The sequence below is a fragment of the Microplitis demolitor genome, chromosome 6, assembly GCF_026212275.2.
Source record: "Microplitis demolitor isolate Queensland-Clemson2020A chromosome 6, iyMicDemo2.1a, whole genome shotgun sequence".
NCBI lineage: Eukaryota > Metazoa > Arthropoda > Insecta > Hymenoptera > Braconidae > Microplitis > Microplitis demolitor.
In genome coordinates, this window is record NC_068550.1 from 19,526,494 (window position 1) to 19,543,852 (window position 17,359).

At 32.3% G+C, this 17,359-nt stretch overlaps 1 protein-coding gene across 1 annotated transcript; it reads left to right on the top strand.

Moving 5' to 3' along the window:
- The first annotated feature begins 7,758 nt into the window (after positions 1-7,758).
- On the top strand, positions 7,759-13,383 carry LOC103575351 (juvenile hormone esterase-like). The gene is made up of 8 exons (XM_008555100.2): positions 7,759-7,969; positions 8,038-8,326; positions 8,407-8,592; positions 8,656-8,858; positions 8,980-9,136; positions 12,528-12,848; positions 12,914-13,058; positions 13,148-13,383. The coding sequence occupies exons 2-8, from the start codon at positions 8,203-8,205 to the stop codon at positions 13,305-13,307; spliced, it is 1,296 nt and encodes a 431-aa protein (XP_008553322.2). The 5' UTR covers positions 7,759-7,969; positions 8,038-8,202; the 3' UTR covers positions 13,308-13,383.
- The last annotated feature ends 3,976 nt before the right edge of the window (positions 13,384-17,359 follow it).

The following is a 17,359-nucleotide window of genomic DNA, read 5'->3' on the forward strand; positions in this document are numbered from 1 at the left end:
ACGAATTTACAACGTTTTGTGTCTCGCGCTCTCTTCGCTTGACACATCGATACTTTTTGAGATTTCCAAACGCTAAAATAATTTGACTTGATGTAGCAAGATCTAAGCGAACATGAACATATCTATTCAGATCTAAATTGCTGGAATTGAATTGAAAACTATTTTTTATTTAGATTTAGTTTGATCTGTTTATATCTACCAATACTTACTCTTATAAAATTTGATCTGAACCAATTCAAAGTATTTTTCTAGGATACTTCAAATTAATAAAGTATCGTAAGTCTGAATTAAATGGATACAAAGTAAGTCAACTTAACCAAAAATAATTTAAAGTCACACAATTATTGGTAGAAAAAGTTAATAATGCCTTCAAACAATTACTTGTAAATGTATAAATCCAGTGATATGTGAAAAATACCTACACTATATACGACAATTTTTATGAACTGATTCTACATTTTATAAGGGCATTTGATAAGTTATGACATTCGACACTGTTTAACCCCTTCTATAAATTTATCAAACTCACTTGACTCAGCATTTTTTAAAAGAAGAACAAATGAATAGAAACTAAAGTACATATTTTATTATTGTAATTAGCATTCCGCAATTTATAAAAATATCAACTACCGCAATATCATTAAAGATATTCAGCTAACATATTATTTTATATAAAATTTAAAGTCCATAAAGTACCTCATCCATATTAATCGTTTTTCAGTACTATTATATTATTATTCTCACTGTTATTAATATCCGCTACCCTAGCGGATCTGATTTATCGTGAGAGTTCACTACGATTCACCGTAAATAGCGATGATTTATTTTGAAATTTTAGTGACCAGCGGTTATTTATCGTGAACCATTTTTATTTCTCTGTGACTCATTGTATCACTGGGAATCATGGTAAGTCAGATCTGGTAGAGTATCAATAATTTCAAAACAATAAATTGAGATGCGAATTGGAGCATATATGTTATGTTCAAAACTTCTGCTCTGGAACTTCAACTTTCAAGCTTCAAGCAGATGTTATGAAATATATAATGCGTGACACAGGATGAACACCTCATTAATGCAAGCACAGATGGTCTCTGCCTTTTTCTTTGGCTCAGACATACTACAGCCTGGTCAGCATTCATATTGTCTTATCCTTTTTATGATACCAACATCAAAACTTTAAGTTTCAGGGTCTCTACAGTCAGACGAAACAAGCTGATTTCAGTCCAATGCGGTGAACAAATATTAGTGAACGTGTAACGCATTTCTGCCCGCTGATTGAAGGCATTTGGAATTTTAACTCTAAATAACTCTTGTCGTTTACTTAATAATAATTTCAGAACACTGATTTCATTTACGTAAATGACAGATCTGACTTTGTGATTAAGATTTATAAAAATAAGTGTAAATAATAAATAGCATTTATAGTTTCTGCTTAATTATAAATTGCAAATGATCTTTTACGCTTACGCTAATAGTTAATCATATCATTGGTCTTAAATTAACTTATTTCTGACTGGCTGATGACACTAAAACTTCAAGTTCCAATACTGGTAATGAAAAAAAAATATAGTGACACTGGATGACACGCAATTACAGACTGCGAGTGATTTCAGTCCCGCTTACGACTCGGGCGCCAACTTAACCCTGGTCTGAAATCGTTTTGTTTCATCTTTTATCACACAATGTACTATCGTTAATTAATAACTGTTCTTTTTTTCATTTTCATCATATTCTATTAACGTAAAAAGGAATCTCTTATTCTGGCAACACTAATTTTAATAACAATTCATTGAAAAAAGAAAGAACTTAAGAAATAAAAAAATAATAATAGTATATTGTACAACTAGTTCTTTAAGCTGTCGATTGCCCACGAGAGCAAAGTTGAGCACACGAACGAAGTACCACCGCATGAATTAAACATATTTTTTTTTTTTTTATTATTAATGCGATATGAGTACTATTTTAGTGCTCGTTATTTTGTTTCCCAAGTAGCTTTTTGCTGATTCGACTGTTGCCGAGATATTTTTGTGGGTTAAACACTAATTTGCATGCGCCTAGAAGTAAATTTGCGTGCAACAAGTTTACTTGTCGTACTCTTATTTACTTGCCACTCGCAGATAATCGTTCAACGCACACAAATGTCGTGGGAATAGTTAAAAAGGCAAACAGCTATTTGGCAAACAAAAGAGCGTGCACTAAAATAGCACTTATATTGCATAAATGATGAAAATAAATATTCTTGCCATATCTTCACAGAAAGCAATTATTGATTACTAATAATCTGATACTTCATAACTTTATTATTAGTTAATATATCTAACTTTTGAATTCATTACTTTTTGATGGATGATGTTAGTAAGGGGAGAGTGGGGCAAAATAGGCTTTTTAAGAAAAAAAAGGCTTATGTCATATAATTGTAAGGCCATTTCACCCTCAGTGGTCCATGTTGTCCCACTCTCCCTACTAGAAAAAAATTAGTTACTATTAGTAAGTTTCGGTAATCAGGTACAAATTTCAATTATGTAATGCTATTACTTTCATGAATTATATTGCTGTTTCAGACACTACTCTATCAAAAAAATCCATATGGGATTGCATGGGAATCCATAAGAATTAATTTAGGAGTATACAGATTTATATAAGAATCCATGTAGGAACCCATGGTTATCTGGATTACTATATGGGGTCCACATAAGAAACTGTGGATACCCAGACTCCCATATGGGAATTCATGTAGGAAACCATGTGTATCTGAATTCCCATATGGGAAACTCACATCGGAAATTTTGAATACATGGATTCCCATATGGAAATATGAAACCATATGGAAATTCATCCAAAAACACCATGAGGAAGCCTTCATAGGAATCTGTGCTGGATTCCGAGAGGGATTCTTCTGATGGGGTAGCTTTTGAATAATGAATTCGTTAATTTCAATCATTATTAGTAGTTATTGTTCAATGCATGGAGTAATGAATAACTACTTACATAAGCGGGTTTCAGTAGTTAATTTCTGTGTAAGATATGATATATATTTTTTAAAAGTATAAAGTAATGATTAAACTTTTTATCTATAATTTTTCTAAGTTACATTCTAAATTATTATATCATTACGATTGATATCACAAGTTAATACTCATAGAAAAGCGAAGTTTATTTTTAAACTGGTGTATAATATTCCCTTGTGCTTCTTATTAAAAAACTGTACATATAATTAAAAAATCAGATATAAATAGAATTGTAGATTATAAAAGTATAATGTTGTGGTCCCAGTAAGAGAATGGACCTTGGAAATCGCCCCCACTATCGAACATTTATAACCTGTGCATGCGTAGAGAAAAATAGGAGAATATATAGTACATAAAACATCTAGAGTGGGAGTAAAAACCGACGACACCCGAAGTTTAATCTCTGGTTGGGATGACAATACCATTCAAATAATAATAATTTTTTTTTTTTTTAAATTCTCAGTGTGTTTGAATGTTATTTCATTGTCAAATAGCTGACAGAAGATTTAGAAACAATTTTTTCATGAAGTTTTATGAGGACATTAGTCAGATTGCTTTTTCAAACTTAGTAGTTTGTTAAAAATTTAAAAACTAGGAAAATCACTAGGTGTCTTTTCTAAATTAATTATCATGAATCTGATATTTAGCTAAATTAACTGCCACACATTTTTGAGTTTATATGCATTTTTAAGCACAACTGCCATTTTTAAGTAATTAAACAATTATGTATATTTTAATTAATTTCTTTAGTGTATATTAATCAAAGAAAAATAAAAATTTAATTTAAGAAAATAGTAAGTCATTATTTCCTGTAAAATATTACCTATTCACAATATAAAATAAGCTTTCGAATTTTATTTTTCAGTTAACTTCGGATTAAGAACTACACAGAGAGAATTTTTTGGTAAAAGTTATCATCAAGTTATTGTACAACTTTTAAGCTGAATTTTATGATAGAAAATATTATTTTAATTATTAAACAAACAGTCTGATTTGTAGTATCTACCAACTATATGGTAAAATTCAAAATTATTTATGATAATCAGAAATTATAACTTTTATTATCTTAAATAATTACTACTATTATAGACATCATAATTCTTAATAACCTGATGGTAATAATTATTATCAGCCTAAACTTTTTCATAAAATTTTGGGGGAACCCCATTTGGCCCCCCCCCCCTCCGATGCCTATTTTTATACAGTTATCAGTAGTAGTTATCAGGTCTCATGATAAGTAGTTTGAAAATTAAGGATAAATCGCATGTAATTAATGCCAAATTTTTATAGATTAGTCATAATGTCATAAACTATCAACTATATGCTAATAAATACTCTAAAATAAAGGAATTGCATAAGGCCTGACTTCACAAGTGTCTATGTACTGTACTACAAATTTTGTGAGGCTCGGGCATATAAAACCGGTTTGATGACAAAAATTCATGAAGCCTGGCCTTATTAGTCAAAAACAGTCCCACAAACACCATCATATCAACGAACGTGGTCCCATAACTATATATATATTTGACATTGCTACAGAAAGTGATCGATAATTTATTCTTCAATTTTCGTAGCTGAAATGATCATTATTGGATTTTTTCTCTTTCCCTTTCAATTCTTATATTCTTACAAAATATATTCTGATTATTCAAAGTTTACCCGTGGGACTGAATAAACGTCCTCCAGCTACGTATTACTCAAAGTAATTTCATTTACTCAACTCTACTGTGTTACGTTCTCTGTCAAAGAAAATACTATTCAATATTATTAGTTGGTTTAACTTATATATTTTTATCAGAGCCCAGTCACTAAATATATATATAACATACTAAGGTACTTCAAAAAGAATGTTTTGCTTTGTTCTTTTGAATGAAGTTTTCTTAAACAGTGTTGAAAGTTTGTTTTCGGTAAAAAAAAAAAATGATCGCGAACCATCAGCTCGAAATTTCAATCCTACAAAGAACTCAACGAATAATTTTTTTTTCCGAGCAAATAACCTGTTGAAAATTTTTTTTTGTTGTTTTTTAAATATAAATGTATTGAAGAAATTTATTTTCAATATCGAAGTATGCAATCGTGCAAGAAATTTGATTCTCTTAGAAATCTCGAAAGTGTTTTCTTCGCAGTCACAGCAGAAAAGATTTATGGAGCTTTAAGCAATCGTAAGTTGAAAAACTCAGAACAAACAATCAAGACAAAAGTTAAGAATTAAAAGATTGTTTTTATAATGTTCTCTACTATTTCACGCGTCCCACGGCGGAGTGTGGTTGGCGCTCAATAGCCGTTATGGCTCTCCGTTGGTCGAAAACTGAAAAATAAAATAAACCCAGAAAACAAATGTCCCACCTGGAGATATCCTGAATCTCCCTGGACTGGCTGCTCTGCTCAGGCTGGGTTAGAAAACCTAGTTGGGCGCCAGTTCGTGTGCCCCACGAACAAAATTAACTCAAAAATAACACAACGGAGAAAAATGAAAATTAAAATAAAATGAATAACAGGATAGCGATTTCAGATTTAAGAATAAGGATAGCAAGAAAGATAGCAGTAATTAAAATAATAAAATTAAATAAATACCGGGTTGATGACCATTTGTTTTAATTATCCATTAATTAACAAATTAATCAGTCACATATATCGCATATTCACATAAATAATAATTGGAAAAATAGTAATAGCTCACTGACAAAAAAATAATGATAATAATAATAATATGCGTATATAAACTTCAAATAGTAACAATACTACATAAACAATAAATGTATTGTAAAACCCACATCTGATAATAATTAATATTTCACTCTCACGTGAACATAAGTCATTTTATTCAAATTATTCTCAGTAACAATTTCCAGTAAATTCCACTGGCGAATTTACGGTATTTTAAAATAATATTATTTAAACGCAAACAATAAAGATAAATACCCCCTCTTGGGTACGATAATTATAAATGGTATTTATACCTTGATCACTCTCACGTGATAGTTAAATAATAACTTGAGGAATCAAACTCAAATTAAATATAATAATAATTCAAATTAACAATAATTAATAACTCAAATTAATAATAATCAATACGCAAATAAATAATAATTTACACTCACTATCCAGTTAAACAATAAGTAATAACTCAAATTATTAATATTAATACGCAAATTAATAATAATTCATAATCAATATTCAAGTAAATAATAGTTTATGACTCAGCTTAATAATAATTCATAGATCAAATCGATAATAATTCATAAATAATACTCAAATAAATAATAATTTATAACTCAAATTATTAATAAATCATAATGAAAAATAACCAAACATTTACCACACTCAACGTTTGGTAAAATAATACTGAATAATTTCACTGACTGTACTCGTATTTACTGAGTATAACATTCATGCATTCCATCATATGCTTATGACCAGTTACTAATACTCAGAATTTACTATCGTTCTCACGCTTAGGCTATATACAAATGATCACCAACTCGGGAACCAAAATTACACGCCAATGTATTAGCCAAAAAGTACTTACAGTTTACGTATTAATCAACTCCCTTGGTTGCACGCTAATACGGTAAATGTATTTTCCTTTATGCGATTTAACAAATGTTCAACTAATGCCAATGGGTGTATATTATCTACACAAAATACCAAATGGCGACAAATTTATAATTAATTTAATGTAACAGAGCACACACGCTACTCTTACAGAGACTATCCCACGTCTGACCATGGCAGCACGTGAATCTCACGCCGGCACCTAGGCCGACGCCATTTTGTCGTATATCTCACTTTGACCAATGGAGATATACAACTGTCGCATGTTATTTCTTTTTACAGTACCACCAACATACTACATAACTGTGGCCGTGTAATTTATCACGTTCCCGACGCTAACTGACCAACTGTATATTTCATAATTAATTGTTACTATGATTTACTCAAAAACTAGTAGATTTATTTATAATAAATAAATCTACGGATGCCAACTGTTGCGTTGACGCGCATGCACCAACCAATTCAAAATAATCATAAGCACATAAATGAAATGCGCAACTATTTTCCCCAGCGCTACAAAATCCAAATATATACTCTAATTAATCAGTGAGATCTCCTGATTCAAATACACTTTATACCTAAGAAATCAATAACGTATTATTAACACAATAATTAAATAAAATCTTACATGTAAACAAACAATAATCATAATACAATGTCGGATGAGACGTGTGAGCAGCGTGTGCTGCCCTCTGTTGCTCACCGACCTGATGCGAGACTGCCGCGATATTAAAATATCGTGACATTTTTCCAAATGAAAAAAAAATTCATTATAATTTAATACCAAGACAAAAGGTGATGATTTTGCAAAATCAGTTTCATCATTCTTTGGTATCTGAATAAATATACAGTGTATTCTTAATATCTAGGTTATGATTAAGACTAATACAAATTAATCCGGTTCTATTCAATTAAAATTATCCAATTGGTATTATATATATATTCTTAGAAAAAAAAATTAGCTACCTGATGGTTCTGACGTAAAGATAATTCTTTTTAAAACAAAGACGCTCTCCGTTTACAAATTACACATTATGTTTGTGCAAGTGCTTAACTTCATTTGATTAACATCGTTTTATTAGCAAAATCAATTAAAGCAAGAATTATTAATTTAGCAATCTTACATGTAAATTCGACGATTTTTATTCCTAGTGTCCAATACCTTGAAGATAATCATTTGTAAGATGAAGCGAGAATTAGCAAGATTGTATAACATAATATTAATAAGTTCGATTATATATACAACAAAATCAGATGATAGTTATGATAGAAATAGGCCTATCATAAGTGTGCAACAGGGCAAATTGCAAGGAGTTAAAGAAAAAAATATCAATGGAAGGACTTATTTTTACGCTTTTCGTGGAATCCCGTATGCTAAACCACCTGTTCAGGAACTAAGATTCAAGGTTTATTATATTTTAATTTATCAAGAAGTTTATGTGATGAGATAAATAATAAACACTATATATTTAAGAAACCCGAACCAGCAGAAGTTTGGCCTGGTATACGAGATGCTAAAAATTTTGGTAACGTCTGTGCACAAAAGAACTCTTCCACACACAAAATAGTAGGAAGTGATGATTGCCTATATTTGAATGTCTATACAACTGATTTGAATCCCTGTGAATCACGTGCTGTTATGTTCTGGATACACGGTGGTGGTTTTTCTTATGGTTCTGGAAATGATGACCGGTCAGGTCCTGATTATCTTGTGCAGAAAAATATTGTTCTAGTAACGATAAATTACCGTCTCAATATATTCGGTAAACTAAATATATTTATTTGTATCTTTACTATTGATAGTATGGGAGAATAATTAAAACAAATGATAAATGAATCTTAGGTTTTCTTAATTTGGACGATAAAGAGGCAGCCGGTAATCAGGGACTAAAAGATCAAGTAATGGCTTTAAAATGGGTACAACAGAATATTGATAAATTTGGTGGTGATCCCAATCGTGTTACAATTTTTGGTGAAAGTGCTGGAGCTTCTTCGGTCCATTATTTGACTCTGTCTCCTCTAGCTCAAGGTTGTAAATAAACGTAATTTTTTTTATTATACTAAAAACATGTTAATTAATGCGATTCATTAGGACTCTTTAATAAAGCCATTCTACAAAGCGGGGTGGCGACAAACCCATGGGCAAGACAATCACATTCCATGAAAGTACCAACTGAACAAGTGGCAAAGAATTTGGGCAAAACAATCACTGACTCAAAAATACTTATTGAGTTTTTACGAAGCGTTGATCCCCATAGTTTAACCCAGGCAGTACAGTCATTAAGCAATGGTCAGGTAAACTCTAGATAACAAAATAGAAGAAGTTTAAATAACTAACAATATTTGAACCGTTTTAATTTTTCCTGATGATAAAAGAAAATTCATACAGACATTATATACTTTCTCTACTTTATAGAATAGCTACGTTCATACGAATGAATTCGTACCATCAGTTGATTTAAAATCAGAAAATCCCTTCTTAAATATTCCGATCATTGAAGCCGCTAAATCTGGGATCAAAGTACCTCATATTATTGGTTACAATGGAAATGAAGCTATTATTATTCTTGCAGGTACGAATTAAACACTCTTCTGGTGTTATCAAAGCCATTCATTACTTTGCTTAAAAAACGATAGATTTTCATAGCTGAATATATAAGATCTATACTTGATTATATCTCTTTCTTATAGAACTTGTTCATTCTCGTAAGGATATAATGATAGATCAGAATCTCTTGAATTCTATGAACTTTTTTAAACAGGGTATCTTCCCGAGTTGAAATCTAAGGTATACTTTGAACCTAAATCAGTATCAAAAACCTACATTTGACTTTTTAAAACATAATCATTGTAACAGCTTGAAATGAACCAACTTAGATTTACAAATGCTTGATACGAATGAACTCAGAATTTTTCAAATTGACTCTCTGTTCATCCCAGGATGCTTCCAGATCCTAGTCAACTCATAGGTGTTATTAATTTTCTGATAAAATCGCTGGATCACTTGCAGCAATTTTTTTTTGCTAGCCTCAGAATTTTTGTAAGTCGACCCACAGTTAGCCTCAGGCTGTAGGACCCAATTCACCCTTGGGTGTCATTAACCTATTGGAGAGATCACTGGATCACTTGCATTGACTCTGCAGTAGTCCGCGAATCTTACAATCTTACTTTTTTGCAGTATTTCTTGAAAGTCCTTCCTTCTATCCAGTTTAGTTAAGTTCGTTTCACGATTTATGTCGATGAGATCTAATTTATGCCTCCATAAATCTAAGTTGGTCCAATGCAAGCCTTTGTATGTCTAATCCAAGTAACATGTACTTAAGCAAGTGTTCTTATATAAAAGCCTTGTGCAAGGCCTATAGTTACAAGTGTCTCCTTCTACGTATGTACCTTGCACAAGATTGTGTAGCAAGGAACATTTAAAAATTGTGCACGATTTGCTCATGGTATTGCAGGCAAGAATATTAAAGATATTTCTAACAAGAAGCAGCCAGAAGTTTCTGACGCATTTCTTGGGCAAGAAAATTGTACACATGGCTTGCTCAATATCTGCTCAAGACGCGCGATACTTCCCATACTATTCATTCCCCCACTAGTTTTGAGCAGATCTTGAGCAAGCCATGTGCAAGGTAGATTCAACATGCTTCTGGCGCCGAATTTCCCTCAGAATTAAATAATAATCACCGAAATTCTTGTGTAAGGCTAGCAAAAGACTTGCAATTCAGATCTGCCCCAAATATCTGAAGCAAGATCCATCGCTATCGAACTTGACAGCAGGCTTGTGAAAGCCTTGAAAAAACTGATTTATGGGAAGTAGATCCACTTTAAGCTTTTACTGTGATTATGTTCTGAAAAGTCTAATGTAGGTATTCAATGCTCAATCAAGATCAAAGTTATGACAGAGAGATTATTCTTGCCAAGTCTGGTCGCACCTAGTATTATAGTCGAATAATAGGGCGCCACTGGAAGATGTACTCGGCCTTCCAGAACCGGATGTTGTAGAATTTTATTTTAATTAAATTAGATTAATTTATTACTCAGGGTCGTTTGTAATATTTTGTGAGAGAGGAGAGAAATCGTAGAATAGGCTGAAATAATGTTAATCCAAATTAAATTAAGCACCTTACTTTATTTTATCAACCTTATGACAATATCTATTTCTTATGACAAACTAATATACTTATGACAAACTACTGCGTCCCCTGGACATTACTTATGACAAACTAAATTTTCTTATGACAAACTAAATTTTCCTAATGACAAACTAATATTTATCTCGTCTCCCGGACGGTTACTATGTCAAACTAATATGCATCCCCTGGACGTTTTCCACACCCACGTTAAAATATATCTCGTCCCCTGGACGGTAAACCTTAATATTACTTTCAAAATCATCCACTGGATGTATAATTATTTAAAACAACTTAACCTGTCCACCGGACCTAAATCACAGACACAGTTTTTCCTTACACTAATTGACTCTACTTTACTTTATTTAATTTTGTACTCAATGACATCACTAACTTTTATCCAAATAATAGAACTCTATTTTTCCAATATAAAAATTTCCAATATAAAATTTTCACAATTATTTAATTCTTATTAATTTCCACTGATTTATTTAATTAACTTCATATTTATTAATTAATTAATTTTGGTTTTAATTTAATTATTAATTAATTAATTTTTCACTGATAAATTTCCCAACTACTTTTATCAAAAATCTATTCACTCGATTTACTCGTGACAAATAATCCGTTTTTTTCAATTTTCTCAATAACCATTTACTGTAATTTTCTAGCGTCTTTTAACAACTCTAATTTATTTATTTAGAAATCTTATTTTATAATTATAAAAATTATTTTATTATCACAGAACGACTAGAATTACATTTAGAAATTGACTAGAAAATTCGGCCAGTGATTTGGCATTACGAGGCCTGAAATTAAGATTTTACAACACGGACAATTTTGTCTAATGCGGCCGACAGGCCTGGGATACTTTTGTAATTGATATTGAATTTAATTAAATTTATTTATCGGACAATTTACACGGAAAATTATTTTATTTCAGCCGAGAGGCCTCGAATAGAATAAATTTAGAGTTACGACAAGATGGCGAATACGCGGCAAAAGACGACGAAAATTTCGAGACGCGCGGTTAAACTAGCCGACGGGCCTTGAGCTACCAATCTAATTTTACGAAACCAGCAGAAAGATATTAAGTAATTTATTTATAATTAATTTGGCCCTTTAATAATTAAATTAGAGGCCTTAATTAATTATAAATTTAACCTTGAGGAAAACTCCAACAATTTCAAGATTCCAACCGTTGTCCCAGCTATTCTGCTTTTCTGGGTTTTCCTTAGCTTCGCCGCTCGAAATTTCACCCGTACTCTCTCGCTTAACAATGAATTTTTCCAATTGATAACCTGTCAATGATCAGCCCGCATTAGTATTTTATTAAATTATTAATTATTGTAATCATCGGCCCAAAGGCCTGATAGTTAATTAGACAGTTAAATATTAATTACTAAATCTCCTCGTTCCACGTGAAGCGGACGTAGACTTATACATTTACCTTGGTTCTCTTTTGCGTCCTGCCACTGTCGTTGTCTAGACAACTCTCTCTATTTCACGTTCCGCAGTCCCTTATATTGTTTCACTTTTAGTTCACTTCCACGGAAACCTATTCCCAATTTTCTTAACTTAAGGAAATGACGAACGGACGGGCCTTAGTGATCCGTGCGACACCCGGTGACTAGTCGCATCACTAACTCGCAACTCACGAGGTCGTTGGCCGGTTATTGGCGGGAAACGAAATTCAAATCCAATTTATTTAATCATTTATGTTCATAAATTTACCCTGTGACAAAGTATGCCTTTGATTTCGACGGATTAATGCATGCTTCAAAAGAAACATTATAGTTTTTTCACAATGCATTCACAATAACTAATATTTCAGGACTAAAGGACAAAGACTATGCTGAAATAGAAGCTAATCAAGACACACAACTAATAGAAGCAAATGAAATACAATTTTTACAGGAGCGAAATATATCAGTGGCTGATTTTAAGGAATTTTTCATGGATGATAATGAGATTAGTCGAGAAAATGCTAAACAATTCGTAGAATTAGTAAGCGCTGCATCTTTCACAGCTAATATTTATGATATAGTAGATATTCAATCTTCAATACCTGATATACCGACATACTTTTATAAATTTGATCACTACTCAAAAAAAACTGCAGTAGTTCAAAAGTTATTCAACACAGATTTAGAAGGTACTTATATTTTTTAGAGGGTACTCATTGCTAATAATAATGAGATTTTATAAATTAATAATTAGGTACGTCGCTCACTGAAGATTTATATTATATTTTTAATGCAAAAATTTTGGACACCCGTGGCATTAAACGACCGGCATGTTATCCAATCGAGCGCATCATTCAAAGGAGATTCTTAGAATTATGGACTAATTTTGCTAAGACTGGGTATCAATTTACTTATAATTTTTATTTTCAATCACAAAGTGACTTTATAAGACTATGAAAAATCTAATAAAATTCTAATTTCGTTACAGGAATCCAAATTGTAAATTATCAGAATTGATCCCTATCGAATGGCTGCCTGTTAATAGTTCTGATAATTACAATTGTTTGGAAATATCTGAGAACCTTCGTCTCATTAAACAACCAAACATCTTGCATCAGATAGAAAAGTTTGCACAAAATAATAATTAACTAATGTTATAAGAATATATATGAAATACTTTATCGCTTTATAAAGACATTATCAAAATAACCTGCAGTAATTTTTTACTGGCGTACCATGCAACCCTGTCGGATCCGAATGACGGTTAATTATGGTAATTATCGTCATATACAGCCTTTTAGGTTACGACAATTTACAATAAGCGCCTATGCTTTTTATTTGTACAGTTTTACAGTGTAATACCTAACTTTATGGTAAAATAATGCAAGCTTTCCGCAATTTTACAGTAAATCGCCGTTATTTTACCGTCAAACTTGAGGTAAAAAATTGTATTTTTGCCGTAAAATACCGTAATTTACAGTAATTCGGGTCCATCAGGGACAATGAAATTTAACTCATACTAAATCATGTGTGAAATATTGAGACAATGTAAATTGTCTTCGTCGTCCTCAGCCTTGCAGTTCCCATTTTTCCCCGTCTTCTTGTTGTCTGAAACTACACAAGTCATAGTGCCGTGGTCACATGACTAATTTTCACGTTAACGCATGACCGTAAGGGCGAAGTGGGGATAGAGTTCAGAGGCAAGTCCCAGACCCTCAATCATGAGTCGAAGACTTCGATCTTGGATCTAGTAGCGTTTAGATGTATTTGAATATTCTGAATTAATTATTAACCGGCAATTCACTTGCATTATATCAATTTATTCTTATTTATTTTTATTATTATACTTTATATTATACTGGCAACTCTGCTTGCGATTCCATTATATATCATATATTATTATTTGAATATAAAATATATTTAATTTATTAAGTCGATTATTACGTTACCGCTGATACACTTGTAGTATCAGCGTATTAATTATAAAGCCTAAATTCAGTGCGATAACCAACGCTTTCCACGTGGCCATTCATTGTTATTCGGACCACATCTATTGTATTCTGCGAAAACATTTATTGTAAGTAATTGAAATTATTATAACTGGCAATAAACTTGTATACTTTCCTTTCTACCTACTATCTTTTATTCATATTTTAAAATACTGGTAAAATTATGTAATAAGATCCAATACCTATTGATTAAGCTGCATAAGATAATTGAAGTAATTATAAGAAATAATTTATAAATAATAAGCCGTGAGGTAAGTTGATGAATTTTCATATACCTTGTCGAGTTTGAATAAGTGCGGGTCTTTGCTTTGCAAGAACCCCAGCCCACTGCTCTGTCCAAGTAAAATAAAAATTTGTTAGAGGCCAGCCTAAGCCAGGGTTCAACCCGCGAATTCTGGTGGCTGCTGGTAAAAATCGCGAAAAGAAAAGCGATTTGTCTCAACTGGCGCTCGAACAGGGACTTTGCAGTAATTCAAACGGGCAACTGAAAATTCTATTGATTTTTCTCATGGCTTTGCAGCAAAAATTTTATACAATTTTCCGTAGTAATCTCAAAAATTTTACCAGTATTAACAATTTCATTTTTCTACATTCATCATTCCATTACATTTCATAATTCATTATCCGCATCAAAATTTTATAAAATATTTTATTGCTTTTTCAATTTATTATTTTAATTATTATCAATTTATTATAAATTATTTATTTTAAAAATTATTTATCATTGTAATATTGTGTGCCGGTTTCGTTCCCATAAATATTTCGTTATACTTTGACCTTGAGCGTATACTAGGTACACGCGTTGTAACCCGACACACTAGTATTTATTTCGTTGCAGCTTAGGACTCTCTGCTTACGCACAGAAACAACCCAAAGTAAATAATAAAATAAATACTTAAAATATTAAAATAAAACTTTGGTTCGAATATTTTCTAAGTAAAGAAATTTATTACTTTCTGTACGACACAGAAGATTAATATATTTGTTTCCGGTTTAAAATAAAATATCTTTTGCTCGACAAAATTGTCTTCAAATAAACTAAGCAGTTAAGTAAATTATCAATAGAATCTTTGCAGTAATAAATAAGAATTTTATGAGTCATTGAAAATTTCAATAACCCAAAATAAGTCATTACAGTAATAAACAAAAATTTATTAATCGTCAAGAAATTTAATAACTTAAATAAACTATTAATTTATTAATAAATAAATAATCTTTATAATCTTGGAAAAGCTCCTATTACAATAATTCCTGATTAAATAAATCTATTTATAATGCGACAAGATTATTATCAGTTCGAATTAAGAAAAAAAAATTTATTAAAATTAAAATTTTATAAATTATTATTTCAAAAGAATTTACTGAGACAGTTTTCCCGCCAAAATGACACTACCGAGAACGCCGATTCCACAATCATCTCTCCCAGTCACCTCGGTTAACAATCCGGGTAATCTTATTCATTTTCCCACCAAATCAAGCGCAATGGATGATCTTGTCGATCTTACGCACAACGACGAAATACATAATAGTACCCTTTGTACCCAAAATCAATCTGTCAGTAATAACTATAATAATGTTTGTACTACGAGTTCGAACGGAAACGTGAATGGTCATTCTCACAACGTTAGTGGAATTGCACCAATTTCAGAGTCCCAAAATACGACCTCCGTTGCCGTATTACAAAATGTAGTTTCGGGCCTACAGACAGAAATTGAAGCTTTGCGGGCAGAACGTCAGCACTTGCTTCGTATATCGAGCACGGTTTTGCGACCCCCAGGTACTCAATTGCCACCCCCATCTTTTCAACCAGACACATCAAGCGTGTGGATGCCGAGAGAGCTGTTCCCTGCTGCCACTGTGACGTCACAGGCAGCAAACCCCCTCTCTACTCACCAAGTCATCCCACAGCCACATGCACACCTTTCGGCATCGCAAGCGAACGGACAGCAGTTCGCCATGCCTGGCTTACCTGCGCGTGAACTGTACGCGCACTCAGTGGTCCCACCACCAACTCATACGCTACCCGTGCATATGAATACTCAGCCGACACTCTCGGACACATACATTCATCCAGCTAGCAATAATAGTGCACCCGCACTCACAAATACATACACACAAGCTTCATCAGTACAGGCATACCCACATGCTCAGCCGTCAACCTGACATAATACTTATACAGTTGCTGCGGGGAGTTCAAATATGAGTGGGTCTAACTCCATGCGGTTGTATGATCTCAGTCGTCTTGTTAAATCTTGGAATGTCTCATTTCCGTCTCATGATCGATCTTCTCCCATTGACGCCAGAAAATATTTTAAAATAATCGAGCAGCGGATGATCAGCAATGATATTTCTTTTGACAAATTTCATGCAGTGGTAACCAACACACTTCGCGGCGACGTACTCGAGTGGTATTACCAAAACGAAGGCTTATTTCACAGCTGGGTGGCCTTCAAAGAATTTTTTAAGATTTGGCAGGTTCAGCAAACAAACGAGTCGGTGCTGCAGGGGATATATTCGGCTAAACACAGCAGCGACGAGACAGGCGTTGCATTTATTAATCGAATGCAGAGCGAATTCGCAAAATTAGAAGATCCGTTACCGCAAATGAAGCAGATTCGAATTATAACCTTGCGATTTAATCCTCAGTTTCTACAAAAATTTTCGGATACGACTATTATGACTTACGCGGAATTGTACACGCGGGTCAGCGCCTGGCAGTCAACGGCTGATGCGCTGAACCCTCATTTTAAAAATCGTAAAGAAAATAACAGTAGAATCAAAACCCGTAGTCCATTAAATTCTATCAAAAGTACAGAAACAGATCAATTAAATAGTATAGAGACTTTACAGCCTTCTACCGTATCATCCAACAATAATTTCGCAAATAATAATCTCATTAGAAATAATCATTTTAATAGAAACAATAATTTTAATAGAAATAATAATTTTAACAATAATAAAAAATTTCATAATTCTAAACACACTCAAAATTCAACACCGTCAAATCCAGCTAGTAAAAATGTAGATTTTGAGTCTTCTACGTTATTAAACAATTTCGAGTCTATGATGAAAACTATTTTAGAAAAATTACATCAAAATACGGTAAAAACGTCACCGGGAAAAGTAACTCCTATTAATTCAACTCCAGTATCATCGAATAATAATGTAACGAAAGCTCCTGTCTGCGGTCG